The sequence below is a fragment of the Mytilus galloprovincialis genome, chromosome 2 (genome assembly GCF_965363235.1).
Source record: "Mytilus galloprovincialis chromosome 2, xbMytGall1.hap1.1, whole genome shotgun sequence".
Classification (NCBI taxonomy): Eukaryota; Metazoa; Mollusca; class Bivalvia; order Mytilida; family Mytilidae; genus Mytilus; species Mytilus galloprovincialis.
Genome location: NC_134839.1, coordinates 8899156 through 8921353, shown reverse-complemented (window position 1 = coordinate 8921353; position 22198 = coordinate 8899156). Strand labels below are relative to the sequence as shown.

Here is a 22198-nt window from a genome sequence, read left to right as displayed (position 1 = left end):
TCCCCCTATACCTCTAGCCAATGTAGAAAAGTAAAAGAATAACAATACGCACATTAAAATTCAGTTCAAGAGAAGTCCGAGTCTGATGTCAAAAGATGTAACAAAAGAAAATAAATAAAATGACAATAATACATAAATAACAACAGACTACTAGCAGTTAACTGACATGCCAGCTCCAGACCTCAATTAAACTGATTGAAAGATTATGTCTTCATCATATGAATATCAGGTACAATCCCTCCCGTTAGGGGTTTAGTATCATACTATCATAAAATATATGAGAAGAACATAACCCGTGTCATGCCAACAACTGTTTTTTTAGAAATAAATGTGTTTAGTTCCGATGCAAAGACCCTATCAGTGAATCAATGTTAAAGCCAAAATATGCAATCTTTAATGACCTGACAACAGTATCGTAACTATATCCCCTTTTAATAAGTCTATTTAAAGGTTTTGTTAGTTTCTGAGGAGAATACTGACATTTTTGTGCTTTATAAAGAATATTTCCATAAAATTTTGGATGTGAAATACCTGAACGTATAAGATGTCTGCATGTTGAGTTATATTTACGAATTATTTCCTTATACCGGTGATAAAATTTAGTAAATGTTTTGACCAGTTTGTGATATCGAAAACCCTGGTGTAATAATTTTTCAGTAATACATAAATTTCTCTCGCTAAAATCTAATACATTGTTACATACACGAGCGAATCGTACAAGTTGAGATATATAAACACCATAAGATGGTGACAAGGGAACGTCACCATCTAAAAATGGATAATTAACAATAGGAAATGAAAAATCATCTCTTTTATCATAAATTTTTGTATTAAGCTTCCCGTTTATGATATAGATATCAAGATCGAGGAAAGGGCAGTGGTCATTGTTATCATTAGCTTTATTTAAAGTAAGTTCTACAGGATAAATTTCTTTAGTATACATACTGAAGTCGTCATTATTTAGAGCCAATATATCATCCAAATATCTAAAAGTATTGTTAAATTTTTGTATCAAATGTTGTTTTGATGGGTCTTTGCTAATTTTAGTCATAAATTGTAACTCATAACAATACAAAAACAGGTCCGCAATAAGTGGTGCACAGTTAGTCCCCATTGGAATTCCAATAACTTGACGATATACGGAATCTCCAAAGCGAACAAAAATGTTATCAAGTAAAAATTCAAGTGCATAAATAGTATCAAAGCATGTCCAATTGACATAGTTCTTTTGTTTATTGCTACTAAAAAATGATCTAAAAGAGTTTGAACATATGTACTCGCATTCCGACTTTTTAAATGCCCAGTTAATTAGGGATGTGAATTTTTTTCTTAATAAGAATATGAGGCAAAGTGGTATATAGGGTAGAAAAATCAAAACTTTGAACAGATTCAAAATCACCAATATATGCATGCAATTTATCAAGTACTTCCAACGAGTTTTTGACACTCCAAAAGTAATTAATTCCACTATTTTCAAAGGCCTTATTTGAACAATTTATTATCAGGTTTTTTATTGTACCAAGTGTACTAGTAAGTAAAACAGACAATTTAGTAGTTGAACAATGGCTGGAAAATGAAATAAATCTATATTTGTAAGGTTTTTTGTGCAGCTTCGGAAGCCAGTACATAGTTGGGACTTTCATTGTGTTTGGTTCTGCTTGTAAAGAAGTAGCTAAAAGTTTATGTTTGTTACAGATGTCGTTTTCTGAAAATGAAGTCAGTTGGAATGTTGGTGAATTCGTGATTTCCTTTTGCAGAACCTCTATATAAAATTTACGTCAAACAATAATGATATTATTAGCAGCTTTATCAGCCGGGACAAAAACAAATTCCTTGGCTAGTTCTGTTAGTTTATTTTTGATACGCGAAATAGGGTTTTTATAGTTTTTGTTGAGGGTAAAATGTTCTTTAAAATGTTGTATTCGAATATCAACTATCTTCATTACTGAATTAAAAAAAGAGTCCAAAGATTTTTTGTCAGCTTTTTCCCGTTTTACCCATTTCAAACAGTAGGCGCGGAGTGAATCGTTGATGATATTACGACACTCATTCCAGTTAATAGTTGACGGGGGACGATATTTAGGTCCTTTACTGAGGAATGATTTTAACTCTCGGTCGCGAACGATGTTAAGGTCTCCTGTTATAACATGGGAAATTGGTCCATAGGTGTATTCTGAATTACTGCAATTACACGACATAGGTGTATTTTCAGTGATATTTACATCTTTACACAATTGGCTATAATTAAACACATATTTTCGGGTAGATTTCTTGTAAATATAACAAATGAGAGGGAGTTCAGTATTATCAAAATATCCAGGAATTTGGTCTTTAACAGAATGGTCGTTAAAAATACCGGCAATATTTACAAAATCAAAACCTTTATTGACATACTTTATTTTAATAAAATGTTTTTTATGATCTTCAGGGCGATCAATTTTTGGAAACAGTTTAGAATAACAATATGCCATTATAATTTGGACAATTTCATACTTAGGACTGTAATATGAAATTGTGTTGCAATCCTCTAAAATTTTATTTAATTTATTTATAGGTAAAGAACAAAGCTTGGTTAACAGATAATGTCTGCCGTTGTTTTTTGAAATGGAAATTAGGTCCGAAATATTTGTATGGTTGGTCCGATATTTTCTTTGATTGCGATTTTTTCTGCGTCCATGAGAACGATTTTTACGAACAGTTTTAGAAACTATATCCAAAATGTTAACAGAATCTACCACGCCGTATCTAAAATCTTGTCCCAAGACTGTGACGTTAGATGTCCAACAATAACGTCATTCGACATATGATGTCATGTCATAGTGACCGTACTATTTGGGACCCATTGATGAATACTTATCCCCGGCTTAGTATATTTCTAGGATTTTGATTGGTTAACGCACTTCAGGGGCGGATGCAGGAATTTTCGAAAGGGGGTGCTAACCCAGGGCACCCAGGGCAAAGGGGGGGGGTGCAAAACATATGTCCCGATACAAATGCATTGATCGGCAAAAATAAAGGGGGGGTGCGCACCCCCGGAACCCCCCCCCCCCCTGGATCCGCCACTGCACTTCGTTACAAAACCCATAGCCCCTGAGTGTTGCTAACCAACATCCCCGCCGGACGTTGCTACCCATTACATTGGGGAAATTCACGCGCGTTTTACTTAGTTCCCTGGTTGTTCCTTATGAAATATCGAATTCTGTAAATTATCCATGATGTCTGTATAATTAGATACTTAATCCACTAACGATTTTATCTTGTTATGTCGATTATTTGCAATAATTTTAATAAATGCATCACTCTTCTGCCACATTGTCAATGAATGGGACACTGACCTAGCTATGCAAATGACCTACGTTGACGTTACACCGTCTCAACTTCCAAGCAAGGACCGAAGCTCATAAACTCGGCAATCAATCCTTGCCGTCACCATTATTTTGTATTTTCTGCGTCACTGATCGTTTATGCGGACTTGCTATTTTGTATTGTGACGTCACGATATAGAAATTGTAATCTACAAGCGCAATCGTAACTACTCGGCCATTCTCGCTACGCAGTACAGTTATTTCTTCGTGCAACCAGAAAGGCCGAGTTGTTCCGATTGCTACAAGCGTTCAAAGGGACACTACTCTTTGTGTTCGGAACTACTTTGTTGGGGTTTACACCAAAGACCCAAAAAGGAAATAGAAATGAATTGACGCTGATAATATACGATTCGAGTTATTGAAATTTCAGTTAACTTTTATAACTTTTCGATAGATTTTCTTCAAGTTTGCATTTTATTTAATGTAGAGTTAAATGAATTATTAAAATGAAAAGAAAAACATTTACTTTATAAAATCGAAACTGCCAGTGGAAACGAAAAGACTGCTTGAAAAAAAATCTACCATATAAAGACTTATTCAAATTATGTAATTGCTTTTTCCCCCAGGTTAAGATATTGGAAATTTATTATCAATATTTGCCAGAATAGAAATTTGCGTATTGTTATCGTTTACTTTTCTACATTGGCTACAGGTATAGGGGGAGGGTTGAGATCTCATAAACATGTTAAACCCCGCTGCATTTTGCACCTGTCCGAAGTCAGGAGCTTCTGGCCTTTGTTAGTCTTGTATCATTTTTAATTTTAGTATTCTTGTGTATAATTTGGAGTTCAGTATGGCGGTCATTATCACTGAACTAGTATATATAGTTATTAATATGTAGGGGGCAGCTTAGGGACGCTCCGGGTGTGGGAATTTCTCGCTGCATTGAAGACCTGTTGATGACCTTCTGCTGTTGTCTGTTCTATGGTCGAGTTGTTGTTTCTTTGACACATTCCCCATTTCCATTCTCAATTTTACTTTTATTTCAAAGCTATACATATGGGTCATTTTTAAAAAAATGTGGAATTTTGAAATTCAAAAATTCATTAAAAGTTACTTTACATTCAAACAAACCTTTACATAAGCAAATCAAAACAAACAGTACTTATAGAACAAGTTAACATATTAAAAGATGCAATCTTAATAATGTCATACAAGAATATCTTGAAACTGATTATTTGTTAAACACAGGACTTCCGGAAAGTTCGGAGAGCCGACAACCTTGCTTCGGACGTTGACACCGTCTATGATGTAACTCTCACAACATTTCAGCGCCAAATTCGACCCATTTCACTTTCTCTGTCTTTAGATTAAAAACGTCTGATATTTGTCTACCTGTTGGGTTCTACCAAAGGAAGTACCCTACACCCCGTTAAAAATATTTCAAAATCTCAAATTTCAATAAAAGATATTTTAAAAAAATGAAAAAAAAACGTTACTTTCACGTTAAACTTTGTGGTCGAATTTCTCTAAAAATTGCCAGATTTAGGCTAAGACCGGGGATAAATTCGTTATCTACGTTCATATCCGTAGATATGGATATTTTAACACCCTTCAGAACCCTGTACACCCTTCGGCTGCGCCTCAGGGTGTACTTGGATAATTCAGGGTGTTAAAATATCCATATCTACGGATATGAACGTAGATAACTTATAATATAACCATGTTTGAACTTTAGTCTTTCATTTGAAAAAGATACAGTACTGAGGAGAAGCTTTAATAAATTAAAACATGGATATGTGTTCCTCCGGCACAGTCGGTGTGGACACATATGTCCCTCCGGCAGCAAGGTGTTAACAGTGCATTCTAAACACCTTCTTTGTTCCATTCGTTTATATATAGGTTGTAAAATATTTTGTGTTAATCAGTGAATTTCTGTATAGTTTCAGATGCAGACTAATGGCATGGAGAACTACATTTCAAAAGATAACTATTTCATTAATTGTGTTTTGTATAATTTTAAATGGAATAGTAATCCGTGTGCCTATGTTAAACTTGAGCAGATCCCTGGAATATTTAGTCAGTATTATTCAAAAGGACACAATTCTTTCTAAAGATATGGTATGCAATAGGTATCGTCACCTATTATGGGATCTACACTCAGATGCGTTTGAACAATCCGTTGTATATGATTACGTCATTTTTACGTCATTTGTAGCATCAACAAAAAGGTTTATTGTTCATAACAATACAAAACGAAACTGGCCTTCCCTTGGTAGAAACGTGAAAGCAGTATTATTCACAAACAGTTCTCAGTTAGCAGAAGAATTTAAAATAGCGTGCTGGGATGTTTTGCCTGTAGAACACGTTTCCAAATCAGGTACACCTATCCTTAAGTTTATGTACATGGCAATTGCTAAACGTTATAAAGCTTCGTTCATAGGATATGCAAATTCTGATATTTTATTTACAAATGGATTAACGGAAAACCTTGAACTTCTTAAGAACAACTCAATGTTAAACAATACACATACCATGGCTACAGGTAGAAGGACAGATATTGCGAATGTGAGCACGGAAGAAGCAGGATCTTTTAAATCTTTAATCCATGTTTCGAGAAAGCGAGGGATTCTCTTCCGTTCAGATGCTGAGGACTATTTTTTCACTGACAGATCTTATCCATGGGACGTTTTACCGGATCTGGTGATAGGTCGGGTTGCATATGATAACTTTATATTGCTGCATGCAAGGATGTTAAATTTTAGTACCATCGACTTTTCCAAAACTGTTAGTGCTATTCATCAAGTCGTAGATAAAGGCCATATGGAAGAAAAATGGAAAACAATAGAAAACGAACGAAATTACAATAAAATCCTCATAAAAAACAATTTCCGTGATGTAAATTATTATGCAGGTACTACAAGTTGTTTGAGATATGAAACAAGACGAAAAACTAATGTAACTGTATTACAGAGGAGGCAAAAACTCCATAAAATTTGTTTATATACCACAGGCATTTTATCAAAGCGTTCAAATGGATGAAAAAACAAATAAGTTTAAACATATTTTATTTGCTCAAAGCAAAAAAGATCAGACACAAGTAAACCGTACTTATAAAGTTTCTCCAAAATACAATATATATAACAATACAAATTGAACGTGAGCATGAACTATATGATATAAACAACATAGATATTACTAAACTGTGCTGAAAAAAGGGGACGGAATGAAGAAAAAACGACAGAGATTAGATAAAGTAACAAATGTTTCAAATCTGTTTATGAATATAAAAATGTAGAAACTAATGGGGTATATTGTTGCTTAAATTCCAAGTTATTATCAGAATCAAAACGGTACTTTTAATAGCCAACATGACATTATTTCGGGCCTTTGTGGATAAAACCTTCTTTTTTTTTATAATTCGACTGAATATTCATGATGACTGTTAGTTATCTAGGACCACTTTACTCAGAATTATCAACATTAGTCGAATAAAAATAACTTCAGAACATTTTTGTGTATATCTTATTCAGCTCTTTCATGTCAGGTACTTTATTCAACGAACGGGTTTGAATGCGAAAATAAAGTGATAATTGTATTTATTAATACTTTCAAGTATCTAGGTTAATTTGTTTAATATGAAATGTCTGACAAAAGGTCATAAAACAGGTTTTATTCATAACAGCCCCGTAATAATGCCCTGTTGGCTGTAATAGATACTATGTTCCCCTAATACACTATTTCCTCTGTTAAACTGGGTCATAAAAGTATCAAGTGATGGATGTTTTCGTATTGACAATAGCTGTCTATTGGAAATAGTACCGTACCATATATCATGATCTGAACATCTTAAAAAGTTATGAACAAAAATAATATAAAAACTCAGTGATTCAAACAAATCGTGTTCAATATATTAATTCATGATGCGCATCATAACGTGTAAGTTGTCTGTGTGGATAACGTGTGGATAACATACTGAATGGATTAACGAACACCATGTGTGTGTGTGTGTGTGTGTGTGTGTGTGTGTTGCTGTTGTTAAGTTGTCTATGTTTATAACATACTGAATGGATTATCGAACACCATGCATTTGTGAGTGTATGTTACTGTTGTTAAGTTGTCTGTGTATATAACATACTGAATGGGTTAGCGTACACCATGTGTATGTGTGTGTTGCTGTTGTTAAGTTGTCTGTGTATATAACATACTGAATGGATTAGCGTACACCATGTGTGTGTATGTGTATGTTGCTGTTGTTGAACTACGACATGGAGAGAATTTGTATGAGGAATGACATATACCTTTATTAAAGTTACGCGGTGAGGAAACATGAAAGTGTGAGGAGTAGTTATCAATACTTTCAAGTATCTAATGAAAATAAAGCTGTTTATTTAAAAGTAATTGTCTGACAAAAAGTCATCAGAACTAGGTATTAGTTTTTTAAGACAACTAAGAAAATCCGACAATGGTGTTAATGTTAGACAGACAAGTTTAAATACTAGTAGCATAATAAACAAATCATTATGCAATAATTCAACTTGAAAAAGAAAACAGTATCAACTTACTAAGCAGACAATCAAGATTTTTTCTATTGAAATATTACTTCCTCTTTTAAACTAACTGCATCCTTTACTTATATCGTGTTATAAGTACACTATCATTTTAAAAATTACTGTTATCGTGAGATTTCTTCCTCCGTTATATTCTGTTCGCTTTGGAACACATATGGTGATATTGATATTTATTTGCAAAATTCGACGCAGCTTTTATGTCGATTTGAAGCCATGTTTTGATCAAGGTTCATGAGTATCTTAACCATAATTGTATAGACCTTCAATAACCATATTTCACCAATTTGTACTCAGGGGACGATTTGATATTCTGAGTGGGGACGAGGATTTTGGAAATATTCTTGTCTGTTAAGAATCAACAAATTATCCTTGTATAAAACAGGTTTAAATTAGTATTTTGCACAACAAATGAGGAAAAAAATGTTATAAATGTTTCATCAAAACAATCAAATAAAACAAGTTTGAAAGCCAATTTTATATGAGTTGCTCTATGATCAAAATGGGACACAAAAAGAAAATCGTATATTGCATTATGCATGAAACTGTCTCTTATTAACAAACGCAACACTTGTCCATTGCAGGCTAGCAGGGCATCAATACATGACCATTATGAATAAACAGAGCCATTGTGAGAAAAACAGGCCCATGATGTCTAGCTATCTATTTAATTTTGAGTTATCAAATTCAGAGAAATCTTGTATTTTGTAAGCCATAAATTATTTTGAATAGGACAACAATAAAGCTATGCTATTCCATCACATAACTTTAAAAGTGTCTGTTTAATACATATTTTGGTATAATTATATACACATAATTTCTACATAAAAATAAAACTGATTTGACTTAGTCAAATATATCTCATTGATAAAAGAAAAAGTAAAATCACAAAAAAAACTGAACTCCGATGAAAATTCAAAACGCAAAGTCCCTAATGAAATGGCAAAATCAAATGATAAAACACATCAAACGAATGGACAACAACTGTCACATTACTGACTTGGTACAGGCATTTTTCAAATGTAGAAAATGGTGGATTGAACCTGGTGTTATAGTGCTAAACCTCTATATGACAGCCGCAACAGGTGTTTTCAAATTGACAGTATTAGTTATTAGTATGATTAGTAATCATTTATCTATAGGGGTTTGATAATTAATTGTTTGGATTATTGCCAGTTTTAAAATTAGTACTTGTAGTAAATGGGCTATTTTATTATGGTATAAAATTTCTGAAACTATTATTATCTAGTCCTATGTAATAAAGTTGAGAGTTTTTGTCCATAGGACAACGACCCACAATGTATCAAAATGGGAATACTTTTGTGTTTCCATTTTGTATATATCGCTGGGTAAATCAAACGAGTACTCGATTAGTAAATCTTTAAATCTTTACAGCGTTGGTATCCCTAATTGTAATTTCTTTGTTTTTAATATATTCCATGATTATGTGTAACAAGTGTTTTCTTGGTTCGAAATTGAAATTGAACAAAAGTCTAATATTTTGTTTAGAAATACAAAGATACTCTATGAAAAATATTTTTAAAAATCCACGATTAGGACGTTGCTTTTTTTAAATGTCCTTTACCAATTAAGGAATAAGGCAGTAGTTCGTTTCTAAGAATGTTGGTTTTTGTTTATGTTGCACTTCAGTGTTCCTGTTGTTCCTTTGTTTTCTAATTATAGTAGAAAGTAAACTCACAAAAATACTGAACTCCGAGGAAAATTCAAAACGGAAAGTCCCTAATCAAATGGCAAAATCAAATTATGAAACACATCAAACGATCTAGTGGACAACAACTGTCATACTGTAGATGTGTTTCCCTCGGTTTTAGTTTGTAACCCGAATTTGGTTTCTCTCAATCGATTTATGACTTTTGAACACTGGTATACTACTGTTGCCTGTATTTAATATTTAATTCTGCATAGAATAACATATATTGTATGAGACGATTGCTTCTAAAAGCATATCTACCATGAATGAAATATGTTTCATCACTGTTTTTGATAATGTGCTAGGCAGCTTGGAGCTGGGTTAATGTGAAATTCAATAACCTTGATACTCATCAGCTGTACTTCCATTTTTTATTTAAGATGTGATACTTTAATTTTGAGGCATTGACAAATTCTAAATTTTATAACTATCAGTAATAAATCTAAATATTTAAAAAAAAATCCTTTATAAAACCATCTGATCCAGGCCTAAGCATATTTTTCAATCTTTGTAAAGCCTTTGTTTTGTTCTTCATTATACTAAAGTGATCTCACCTTTTAAAGTAGTATAATTATTTTGTAAATATCAATTAGGGCAACAGTACTTATCACAGATTGTAAAATCTCATAAATCGACCAAGAAGATGAATCATAAATAAAATCAAAAGAGAATCCAATGAACTCCAAAACCAGTGAACCGATCGAGTCAGCGTTGGCTGGCTATGCATGCATCGCCTGCATCATATCGAGAATTGCATAATTTAGATGTATATTATTCAAACGAAACTTAGCATTCAAGGGGCACTAGCTGTCAAATTCATGTTCACCGAATCGACTCAAATTCTCATATTTGATTTATAACAATGTCAAACATTTATCCAAACTATCAAAAGTCTAAAATACACAATTAACAGGGCACAGGCATGATAATTCGTAGCTGTTGTTCGTGTGTATTTGAGTCTAGACGCCATCTAATTAACTATCGAGTTGACCTCTAAAGTCATCCGATAACCATATAAGCGATGTAAACATAAATAAAGATATAAATAGATTAAGCGAAATCGTGCTATTGGAATTTTCTAGGTCTGTTTAATTTCATATAATAGATTAAAAATATATGTCTATCCTCGTTTTTATCTGTATAAGAGTGATTTTTTGTGGATCGAATCAGTTAATCAAAATGATTTATCTTTGTTTCACTTTCAATGTTGACATTCTTTTCCTTTAAAAAAAACTTTACACATACAATGCATACGTGTTATCCATCTCTAGCTAAGGGGTTAAATTGAAGTTCACATGAATACGGATTCAATGAGGTCGAATTATTAACTTGCAGGTGAATAATTCATCATCAATTTTTCTTAGCTTATTTTGACAAAATTGAACCATACTGGCTGCTAAAAACGAATTATTTCACTATTTCACAGTCATTAAAGATTTGAACAAAAAAATATATATTAGATTTTTTATATATCTCGTAGCTAGTGCCCTTTAAGATTGATATAATTGTCTTCCTATCCTAATATATAACCATATATATTCCTTTTTTTTTTAATTATTGAAAAAGAATTTATTACGCAGTATCTAAACTTTTACCCAAAACACGAATTTCCATTTACAGCGCATTCGAAAAATCTGCTATGTTCCCTTCGTTTATAGGTAATAAAATATTTAATTCCCACAAATAGATAGAAATGCGTCATTTATAGTATCTATTCCCTTCTTGGTCGATCAATTTCAACTAGGAATACCTAGCATCGTAGTACTTTGATTGATACTGGGTCGAGTTCAATATCGTTGTGGCTACGTAGCAGCTACGTAGCTGCTATCAATATCTATGTAGCAGCTAGGCTAAATACACGTTCAATAGTCATAATAAATCTAGGTAGCACTACGAAGCCGCTACGATATTGAACGCATTATACAGTATGTTAACAATATTTTCATAATCAACGAATATAATATCGCCTTGATTTCATATGTTTTAGAAGTACTAAGGTAACATTCACCCAGCAGCCAACGTCTAAGTATTGGTGCTGTTAGATACCAAATCTCTGGAGCTACTGTCACTCTAGTTTCCAATATTCCTTGACTTTTACTGCTGTTGGACAATAATTCTAAGGCTTTTCCTTAACCCAGCAGCCATTGTTTCAGTGTTCCGTCTATTGGAAATTGTTTATGAGTCCCCAGAGGTAATGTCTTCCGACAGCTAACGTATAAATAATGCTGCTGTTGGAAAATCATACTCTGGTTCTTCCTTTAACCATCAGCCAATGTTTCAGTACTGCTGCTGTTGGACATACAGTCTCCAGTTCGACTTTGGACCGGTAGCCAATGTTTCAGTACTGCTGCTGTTGGACATTCAGTCTCCAGTTCGATCTTACATGTTCGATCTTACATGTACTAAGTTCGATCTTAGACCGACAGCCAATGTTTCAGTACTGCTGCTGTTGGACATTCAGTCTCCAGTTCGATCTTAGACCGGTAGCCAATGTTTCAGTACTGCTGCTGTTGGACATAGTCCCCAGTTCGATCTTAGACCGGTAGCCAATGTTTCAGTACTGCTGCTGTTGGACATACAAATCTCCAGTTCGATCTTAGACCGGTAGCCAATGTTTCAGTACTGCTGCTGTTGGACATAAGTCTCCAGTTCGATTTTAGACCGGCAGCCAATGATTCAGTATTGCTGCTGTTGGACATACAGCCTCTAGTTTACCTTGGACCGGTAGCCAATGTTTCAGTACTGCTGCTGTTGGATATACATCCTCTAGTTTACCTTAGACCGGCCACCAATGTTTCAGTACTGCTGTTGTTGGACATACAGCTTCTAGTTTACCTTGGACCGGTAGCCAATTAAGATGCTGCTGATGTTGGGTAATCAATCCACAATAGTACATTTAACCCAGCAGCAAATGTTACAGTATTGCTGCTGTTGAATAATAGTTATCCTTTGCCTGAGATATTATCACTCAGCAGCCAATGAGTAAGTACTACAACTATTGGACAATTAATCTCTGGTTTTACTTAAACCCACCAGCCAATTGTTTGGTACTGCTGCTGTTGGGATATCAATTGAGAGAGGTACAATTCACCTGGCCGCCAATATTTCAGTACTACTGCTGTTGGATAATCAGTCTCCAGGGGTATAACTAACAGAGCAGTCAACTAATTAGAAATGGTTGTTTGATCTCTTATTATTTGTTTTGAATGTTTTCAGAACTTTTATATAATATTTTAGGTCTATGAAACGTATGTGCCCAAGCGTACCAGTTGGTTTTAATTCCAAAATTTTATAAATAATACATAATTGAACATTTATCTAGACTCTAAGAGCTCAAATCAGACATGGAGTGTATCAACATCAAACTTCAAATTCAAATACAAAAGCTGGTTTTGATTTATTTTGTATCTCAGAAACAGAAAACCACAATCCTAATCAACTAATTAACATGACTGATTGCAATAAAGGGGGAAAATAAATTATTACAATCTGTCATTTATTTCAATCTGTCATGTTTGCTTACTTTCAGATCATATTTACAGTACAACCTGTGACAAACTCTGATAAGTATTTGCTATAAAATGGATTTCCACCATGATGGCAATCTACTGTGGATTCATTTATTTTCTCAAATACCAATTTTCTTGGATAAAGGAGAACTTGTATGTTCATGGATATTTAATTTAGTGGTTTTACCAGTCTGCATATAGAAAATCTGTCATTCGTTGAACATTTAATTTCTTGGTTTACCTGTACCCACGAAATCTATGAAAATTGGTAGACAAGGAATAATATGTTTCCACAGTATGTTCATCATTATACAATCTTTGAAAAAATACTGAAACAAGAATCTGACTCAATAAGACACTATGCCCTGTTCACACTATATTTAATTGTTCAATGGACCTTAAAACGAGGGTTCATGATCTTTATTTGACATAAATCTTAAAATTTTCACATCAAAAAGAACATGTGTACTAAGTTTCTAGTTTTTGTAACCACAATTTAATGGTCAACTTTCTTGACCAGTTTCTTTCAATTGATAATGCCCCTACTTTAATTGTTAAACATGATATAAGCTGTATGTTACCTTCCTATGCAGTCTTCTATACTGTAAAATCAGAAATTACTGCAATGTTTTTATTTTTGCGATTTGCAACAGGGTTATAATCCTAATAATTCAAACTCACATTTAGAAATGTTTTATATGAATTAAACAGGATTTTTCACAATATCCCACAAAATGACAAAATCACTATAACAAATACAGGCAATAATTTCTGGATTTATAGTATATAGATTATCAAACACTAACAGTAAGAATATTACTTGAAATCGATGCATTTGAGTGAATCATTTAAACCTTTCATGACATCTCATTACACAATTCCATGTGCTAACTTGGGTTTATATCTTTTTTTAAAAGGGTTTCTTAAAAATATATGTAACATTTTCACAAGATCCTTAAAGAGTCATCCAGGTTTTAGTTTCACATGAGCTGGAATTCTGTATTGTTTGCAACATAAATATAAGAATTTAGAGAGAACTTTTATTTCAACTGTCAACAGATATTAACTTCCACTAGAATGAATTTAAAGTCCAGAGAGAAAATCCTCTTCTAAAGAGTCGAGAACAGTCAGATTAACTCCAAATCTGTAAAATAAAAAAATATCAAAAGATTTTACTTCATTCTACAACAAATGTATTGATATGTCAATTCATACATTTTTGGTGAAATTTGGTAACAATTTTTCATTAATTTAATAATTGTATACCGTAATGTAAAAATTCACATAATCATGAAAAAAATTTAACCAGTGTCATAAATAAGCAATAAAAACATGATGCATCTTAATATGTGACAATTTAGCGACAAATGAACTTAACACAGCAATTTAACAAGAGTGCACTCACTGAAATGTCTCGCTTCTTTACTAATTATTGATGTTATGTTGATAGTCTTAAATATAAAGTTTTACTAAGCTATCACACAAACTTAAAATGTTCCTAAGAAAATAAGGTCAAGGTCAGATAAACAAACAAAAAATACATGTACACCTTACAATCACTCAATACACTAAATATAAACAGGAACATATATATTGATGGGACTTGGTACTACCTAATTGTAGTTGATTTTATCATCAGGTCATAGTTAATATAGATACGATAAGGAAACAGACATGTGTTAAAAACAGACTTGCTATTATCCTGATAATTTCTGATAATGTCAATAAAATTTCATTCAAGCTAGCTTTATAGTGATGCCAGTGTATCAAACTTGTATTCTGCCACTTCAAATTTGTTAGAATTGCATTCATTTCATCACAGAATGATACCTTATGAAACAGGGTAATAAGAAAAATGGTGGTGATTGCCGTGATGATTTCCAAGTCCCCAAAACATTATAAATCACTTCACATCAAAGAAATCAAACTAATTTTGGTAATTTTGTATGACAAAATATATCTACTTCATGATAAAACTTGTATTCATTTGTGATTAGAGTAATGTTGTTAATTTATTGAACAGTTCTGATAATTTTTCAGTCAGACGCTACCAAAATCCGTACATCTAGCGAAGTCTCAGATTCAAAATTTTATCAATTTTATACTGAAAATCCTATGAGATTCATTTTCCGTTAGATATACTGTTCCCAGATATAGATGACCTTTTGCTTATAGTTTCTAAGAAACAGACTTCACAAAGAAAACTAAACATTGACCAATAAACCATGAAAATGTGGACAAGGTCAGATGAACTATGCCAGGCAGACATGTACACCTTACAACTGATCTATGCATTAAATATAGTTGACCTATTTCTTGTACAATCTAAGAGACATGCTTAACCATGAAAACTTAACATTGACCAAAGAACCACCAACATGAGTTCAAGGTCAGATGATACCTGCTAGACAGACATATACAGCTTACAATCCTTCCATACAACAAATATAGTTAGCCTATTGCTAATAGTTTAATAACTACTATGGAATAACCATTTCACAGATGATATCGGATATGTTCCTTAACTAATTGTCGTAACTACAATCCACTTCACCATGAATGTGACCTACCAAATTAGATCATTTACCAGGTTTGTAATAACATGAGCAACATGAAAGGTGCCACATGTGGAGCAGGATCTGCTTAACCTTCCCGAGCACCTGAAATCACCCCAATTTTTGGTGGGGTTTGTGTTGCTTAGTCTTTAGTTTTCTATGTTGTGTTTTTTGTACTATTTGTGTTTGTCCTTTTATTTTTTAGAAATGTTAGACTGACATGTACAGCATAAAATATTTCCATACCCCATACATAGTTAACCTATTGCATATAGTTTTAGAAAAAAAGCCCAAAACTCAAAAACTTAACTTTGACCACTGAACCATGAAAATGAGATCAAGGTCAGATGACACCTGACACTTGGACATGAGATAAAAATATAAAGCTTTTAAAAAGTTAGTGAACGACGCTTTCGCCAAATCACTATCTCTACATTGAGCTTTCTGGGACAAAAGTTACAGGCTCGACAAATATGGCCGGAGACTTACTGCTTGAAATCATTTGCTGTTTCTTTAACTTTGGATGGATTGCAGCAGACAGCTGTTCTCACTTTGTCTGAATCAAATAGTGGTGCAATGTATGTAGAGCCAATTCTCTTCAAATCTTCAATAGTAACGGCTGCTATCTTCATCAGCAATTCCCTAAAAACAAGAGGATACTACATAAAAACTATTCAAGTTATAATAAAGTTATGGAAGCTTGTGTTAAAATTTATTAAAATGAATTATAACTACAATTGACAGATCATGTTTTCCACAATTCAATGATTTCTGCAGTATTTACAAATAAACCTTCATTTGAACAGTTAATATATAATTCTAGAATAGTTAGATTTATGGTTGTTGTTGGCTTAATAACCAGTGGCAGATATCACAAGCCAATTCAGGACATGAAGACTATTGTTGGTGTTTGAACTGGTCTATTGTGCTGTCCAGGAATTTTTTTAAAACTTTTGTTATCTTTATGTGAATTTTCTAGATGCCTCATATCTTCATATATGAAAGATATCAAACATAAATCAATTAATATAAAAAGCAGTGATCATGTTTTTCATCAACTGGCATTTGAGATTTGACAGTCAAAATGGTGCAGTTTCTATGGTTACTTACTTATTGTAGTTATGATCAACTCCTCTGAAGTAAGACAACAGTGACTGCTGAGCAACTTTAGTTACTGTTTTCTCCTCTTCAATAATCTCAAATATTAAACTACTTCTGGCTGATTCTAACTCCACTTCTGAAAAACTATTCTCACCATTGATGTAACCCATCTGCAACAGAAAATTTACTATATTTGTTTAGCTAAGAGGTAAATATACAATGTACCATATAAATCTAAAATTAACATTGAAAACTTATCCTCTGGTCCATTATCTACCATTGGGATTGTAAATTTTGCCATTTGTAACAACATTATTTAAGAATTAAATGTCTCTCTTTTTGGAGGTGTAAAAGAGTTGACTGACACACAGATTGTAAGATGAGGTCAAACATGTTGGATCTTATTAAGAAATAAAACAAATTTTGAGTTCATGTAGTTTACCATGATTTATTTATAACCAAAGTATATTTTTTAACGCTTGACACCTAAGCAGTTTCATATTTATCTGAATCTAAACCTACAGTATACTTACAACAATGTTTTTGCCTTTCTGATAAGCATTCACAATATTTGAGGATTTTGTCAATACATAAAACAACTGGTTCTTTTCTGGCTTCACATACATACTGGAAATAAAGACAAATTCAAAACAATCAACTATGTTTATTGTTTGCACCTAATATTTGAGGATTTATATATATAAATCTTTTAAAATTTGTTATTTTCTACTAATTATTTAATGCAGCCAATATAGGGGGGTGGCAATAGGGGGGTCCGTTAATATGTTTACAACACCTCAAATTTGGCAAAAACAGTTAACAATAAATGCAAAAATGCTGATAACTGTTAACACAGTAGGTTGAAAACAGTTAACAGTTTAATTTATCTCTGATAACAGTTAACAACACCTTGAAAAAGGCCAAAACATGTTAACATAAAAAGGTATCCTCAATATAATAGATCCTTAGGCAACAACAAACAGACAATATAAAATATGAAATTACATAAATGCCTCTTTTTGTTTTTATTTTGATAAGGTTTTGTCCATCACTAGAATACTCAACATCTATTTTTATTCATCTCTTTTATCAAAAAGGCAGTTTGAAGGTCAGATGAAGTTTCACTGTTATGGTAATAATAGATTACACACTCAATGTTCATATATAAGTTACATAAGTATTCTTAGTTAGAATACAATTAAGTGTGTAGAAAATAACAATTCAGCAATAATTTACTATGTACAAAAAAAAAATGAATTTTATAATTCAATTGAGTGAATTAAGAAATATTGCATAACTAAATTAAAACAACAAATATAGATGACAGTCAATTTATCAAAGTCTTTTTCAGCTACAAAATATTATGAAAAATAGAAAAAGTTATATTAAGTTATTTAACCTTCTATATTGTATGTTTGGAACCAAAAATAAATTTTCATGTAATTTTCATCTCAAATGGCAAAGATTTTTTGAGGTTTTAAAACATCTTTGGATCTGCTGCAATTCAATATGGTAAAATTTGAGCTTAAACAACTTTTCAAAATAAAACCTTGTCAATAACTTGTACCAGAAAGGACCGATTGACTATACAACCTTACCTATAACCATAGGCCAGTCCAAGTCCACGAATCTGTTTCCACATAGGACCCTCAAGCTGTGTCATATATTGAATGAAGACCATAACAGCTGGTAAATCTTTGTGATAGAAATCTGATATACAAGGCACTGCTTGAATAAGGAATGATGACTCCACTGATCCAACACCAATAACTATTCGACTGTGAGGCTTTTCAGCAGTAATAAATTCTAATGATGGTTTCACCTTTACTCTAAAAATATTTATTAACAGTTATAAACTCAAATCATTTGTTTTTTTGATTACTTAGATCAACCCTTGGTATGACAATTAAGAAAGAATATTTCAAAAATGACTAAAATATTTTTTTCTTTTGATTTCAAAATAATGGAATTTAAAACAATGTTGAATCACAATAAGAGATTACAAGTGTATATTTTCACCATCTTATGTTGCCTATGTAGGGATAGTCTATTTTCACCATCTTATGTTACCTATGTAGGGATAGTCTATATTTTCAACATCTTATGTTACCTATGTAGGGATAGTCTATATTTTCACCATCTTATGTTACCTATGTAGGGATAGTCTATTTTTTCACCATCTTATGTTACCTATGTAGGGATAGTCTATTTTTACATCAAACTATTTTCAAAATCTGGATCTAAAAACTTACTTATCAACAGTTGTAGTGGAAAGTTTATCTTTTGGCACAAATGCTTTCCATGGTTCTTCTAGAGCAGACGACACTTTAGAAACGCTATCCACTTGAAGAGATAAATGAATCCTTAAATCTGATGTTAGAGAATCTCTTATCCTCTCCATGATTTTTAGTACCTGGAGCAGAAAACACAAACTTTTTCATATGCACATTTTTTTTCTCATGAAAAAAATCTACCAGAAACCACTCATGTTTTCATTTGACATGTTTTTTACAAAGTGAAACCTCTTTTTTAACTTTACGGTGTCCTTATATTAAAATAGGCCTAAGTTTTAATGGTCAAAATCCTGTAACTTTGATAAAATTTGTCAAATCATTATTGCATTATAGTATGGCCAGCAGTACACAATGACCTAAAACTCACTAATGTAAAAGTAAGAATATATCACCACCTAGGAATTGTGTTCACAATATAGTAAAAGATACTATAAACCCTGATTCTGGAACACACCATTATTAATCTTTAATTTCAAAGCCTACCAAGAAACCCCTTGGTTATATTTAAGCCCAACAAATACTTACCTTTTCACTATTTTCATCAAGCTGAGTCTGTAATTTTTTCAAAAACTTTTCCTGTCTGACTAAACTTGTAGCAGTTATGTTACAACCTACAAAATGCAAAAAAAATATTGCAAGGCCAAAAACATGCAAACAAGAATATTCAATAAAACTGAATTTTCGTAAATCATTAATTTTTGATTCAAAGATGCTTAGAAACAATAAGAGGACAATCTCTGCCCCCAAAAAATTATAAAAAATAAATCTTTGCTAAATGACAATCCATAAAGGCAATTAGAGATATTTCAATTTAGAAAGCTGAACACAACTCTCTTATGATAATTGAAAATAAAAACTCCCAATTGTATATACTTATATATTCTGTAGATTCAGAAATTATTGCATGCATTTATTATTGCGATTTTGTCATTTCAGACTGAAATTCCATTTTAATTTTTACAATTTAGAGAAAAATCCTGTTTAATTCATAAAAAACATTTCAAAATGTGAGTTTAAATTATTGCAAAATTTTGGCAATAATAAAAACCTCGCAATAATTTCTGAACTAACAGTAAATAAATGTCCAATAATTTCATTTTGGTCAAAACAAACTTCCAATACATCTGAATAATTTATGTTTCTCTATACTTAACATTGTTAGGGGTCTCCAGTAAAAATTGGGGAGCATATATAAATTGACTAATTTACACAACAACCATAAGGCATTCAATGAATACACTAATCAACTATAAATGACCAAAACCATGACATCAAAAAATTAAAATCCCTTCCACCTCTCATATTTGTTCTAATGAAACAATTAACCTTTAAAAAAGATTGATCATGCATAATTTGTTTGTTTGAAAAGATATTACAAAAAACGATCATATACATATATACTATAACACCTGTGATATCTCGGGTCTGTGACTGAATTAAAGTATATAACTATGCGTTAGCCTTATTTTAGTATTGGTATTGTCATCTGATAAAGTAGCAGATTATAAGATGCACAGTTTTCTCTGCTTTCAAAATCTTTCTGTTTGAATCCGTCGACCTGGAACTTATCAATTATTGGTAATATTAATTATTTGGAAAACAAAAGGGCCTGGAATGGAGTAATTTTATTCAACAGCATTGTCCTATATCAGTTTTAAATAAAGTTGAATTCTTTGATTCGCTGTTTTACGTCATGCCGGCTAACAAATTGAAAACTGTACCTATCCGCCTTATTTTAAGTCCAAATTTTTAGCATTCGTATTGTCATCTTAGAAAGTCATACTGATTTAAATACTGCAATAGGGAACAACGTGACAATGATTGAATTTAGTAGTATCAATCCTGTGATTATGACCCATGTATATATCAAAATCCTAAATACACCGTTTGGTGGTGCGCCTGTCAGATGCGGATTGTACAGATAAGGTAATAGGTAACAGGTGAATATATTATTGGTATTGGTACCAGATTCGACCTGGAACTTGTTAATTATTGGCAATATTAATTATGTGAAAAACAAAAGGGTCTGGAGTGCTGCAATTTTTAATCAACACCATTGTCCGAAATAAGCTCTTTTAAAGTTGAATTTTTAATTTGTCGTTTTTACCCCATGAAGCCTGACAAATTGGACCTCGTTATTTTAGTATTAAAGATATATATATATAAACTTTACAAGAAAGAATATTAACCTACCTTTGGTGTATGTCAGATCTAAAAATACAGTACGGACTACTTTAAAACCACTTCTTTTTAAGGATGCTATGCTATTTGCCATTTTTTGTGCTACAATTTTCAGTCTTTCTGCAGTGAACTGTGTGTGGAACAATATATCTTTCAACCATTGGATACCTTTCAAGTACTTGTCTTCTTCAAACTATAAAGAAAGTCACATGACATATATATGGACTATTTCATTAAAATGAATGTGTTAATATGTAAATTTAACCACATGTTATTGTATTCTTTATGTTACAAAAGATGAAAACAAGAAATAATTCAGTAATTAAGGATAATTATTATTGTATATCAGTAAAAGATTGAGACTCAAAATTTGTTTTGCTTTACATCACATGCAAAGCTATTAGTTATATTCAATATTAATGCCATCTTGAAAATATTACTCAACAAATATCGGTTCTTCTTGGTAGCCATATGATGTGGCTAATATTGAATTTGCTAGAATGAGACTTATAATGGGTGATATGTCCTGAAGAAGAGCAGGTACTAAATAACAGTATGGGTATTAAAGACCCAATCAACAATTATTCCTTCATGTTGATGTAATCTATGATACTACAATCCTTTGTATCATTTAAGAAAGGTCAAAAAGTGACTTAGATGGATATTTGGTCGTATAGCTCTTCATGTCTTTCAGTTCTTATACATCCTTGGCTTTCAGATATTCAAATTTTAGGGTTCTTGGTGAAGGTAAATCCAGAAAAATTCTTCAGACACATGAAATTTATAACATTTTAAAAAAAAAATTTTAAACTTAGAAAATATTACCTTCAACTCCACTTGAACCATTTGAGGGTAAGTACCACATAAAAATTTTGATCCTCCGACACCAACTCGTCCACTAAATGATATAGTATCTGCCTCTAACTGTTTGATCACTTCCTCATGGTCAATTAGTTCTGAAAAATTAGGCCAAA

At 32.2% G+C, this 22198-nt stretch overlaps 2 protein-coding genes across 3 annotated transcripts in view; one reads left to right on the top strand and one right to left on the bottom strand.

Annotated features, from left to right (window-relative positions):
- Positions 1–6610, top strand: part of LOC143062824 (uncharacterized) — a 45465-nt gene extending 38855 nt beyond the window's left edge. For both annotated transcript variants that reach the window (XM_076234636.1, XM_076234635.1), the window contains exon 2: positions 5249–6610. In XM_076234636.1, the coding sequence (XP_076090751.1) occupies positions 5265–6347 (1083 nt within the window). In that variant the 5' untranslated portion in view covers positions 5249–5264 and the 3' untranslated portion in view covers positions 6348–6610. The remainder of the gene's footprint in view (positions 1–5248) is intronic.
- A 7509-nt stretch (positions 6611–14119) lies between these two features.
- LOC143062821 (uncharacterized protein C05D11.1-like) overlaps positions 14120–22198 on the bottom strand; it is a 41330-nt gene continuing 33251 nt past the window's right edge. Inside the window, exons 15-23 of the mRNA XM_076234634.1 lie at positions 22050–22180; positions 21237–21417; positions 19569–19654; positions 19002–19162; positions 18348–18578; positions 17283–17376; positions 16759–16919; positions 16138–16290; positions 14120–14237 (exon numbers count right to left, since the gene is read on the bottom strand). Of these exons, the coding sequence (XP_076090749.1) occupies positions 14177–14237; positions 16138–16290; positions 16759–16919; positions 17283–17376; positions 18348–18578; positions 19002–19162; positions 19569–19654; positions 21237–21417; positions 22050–22180 (1259 nt within the window). The 3' untranslated portion in view covers positions 14120–14176. The remainder of the gene's footprint in view (positions 14238–16137; positions 16291–16758; positions 16920–17282; positions 17377–18347; positions 18579–19001; positions 19163–19568; positions 19655–21236; positions 21418–22049; positions 22181–22198) is intronic.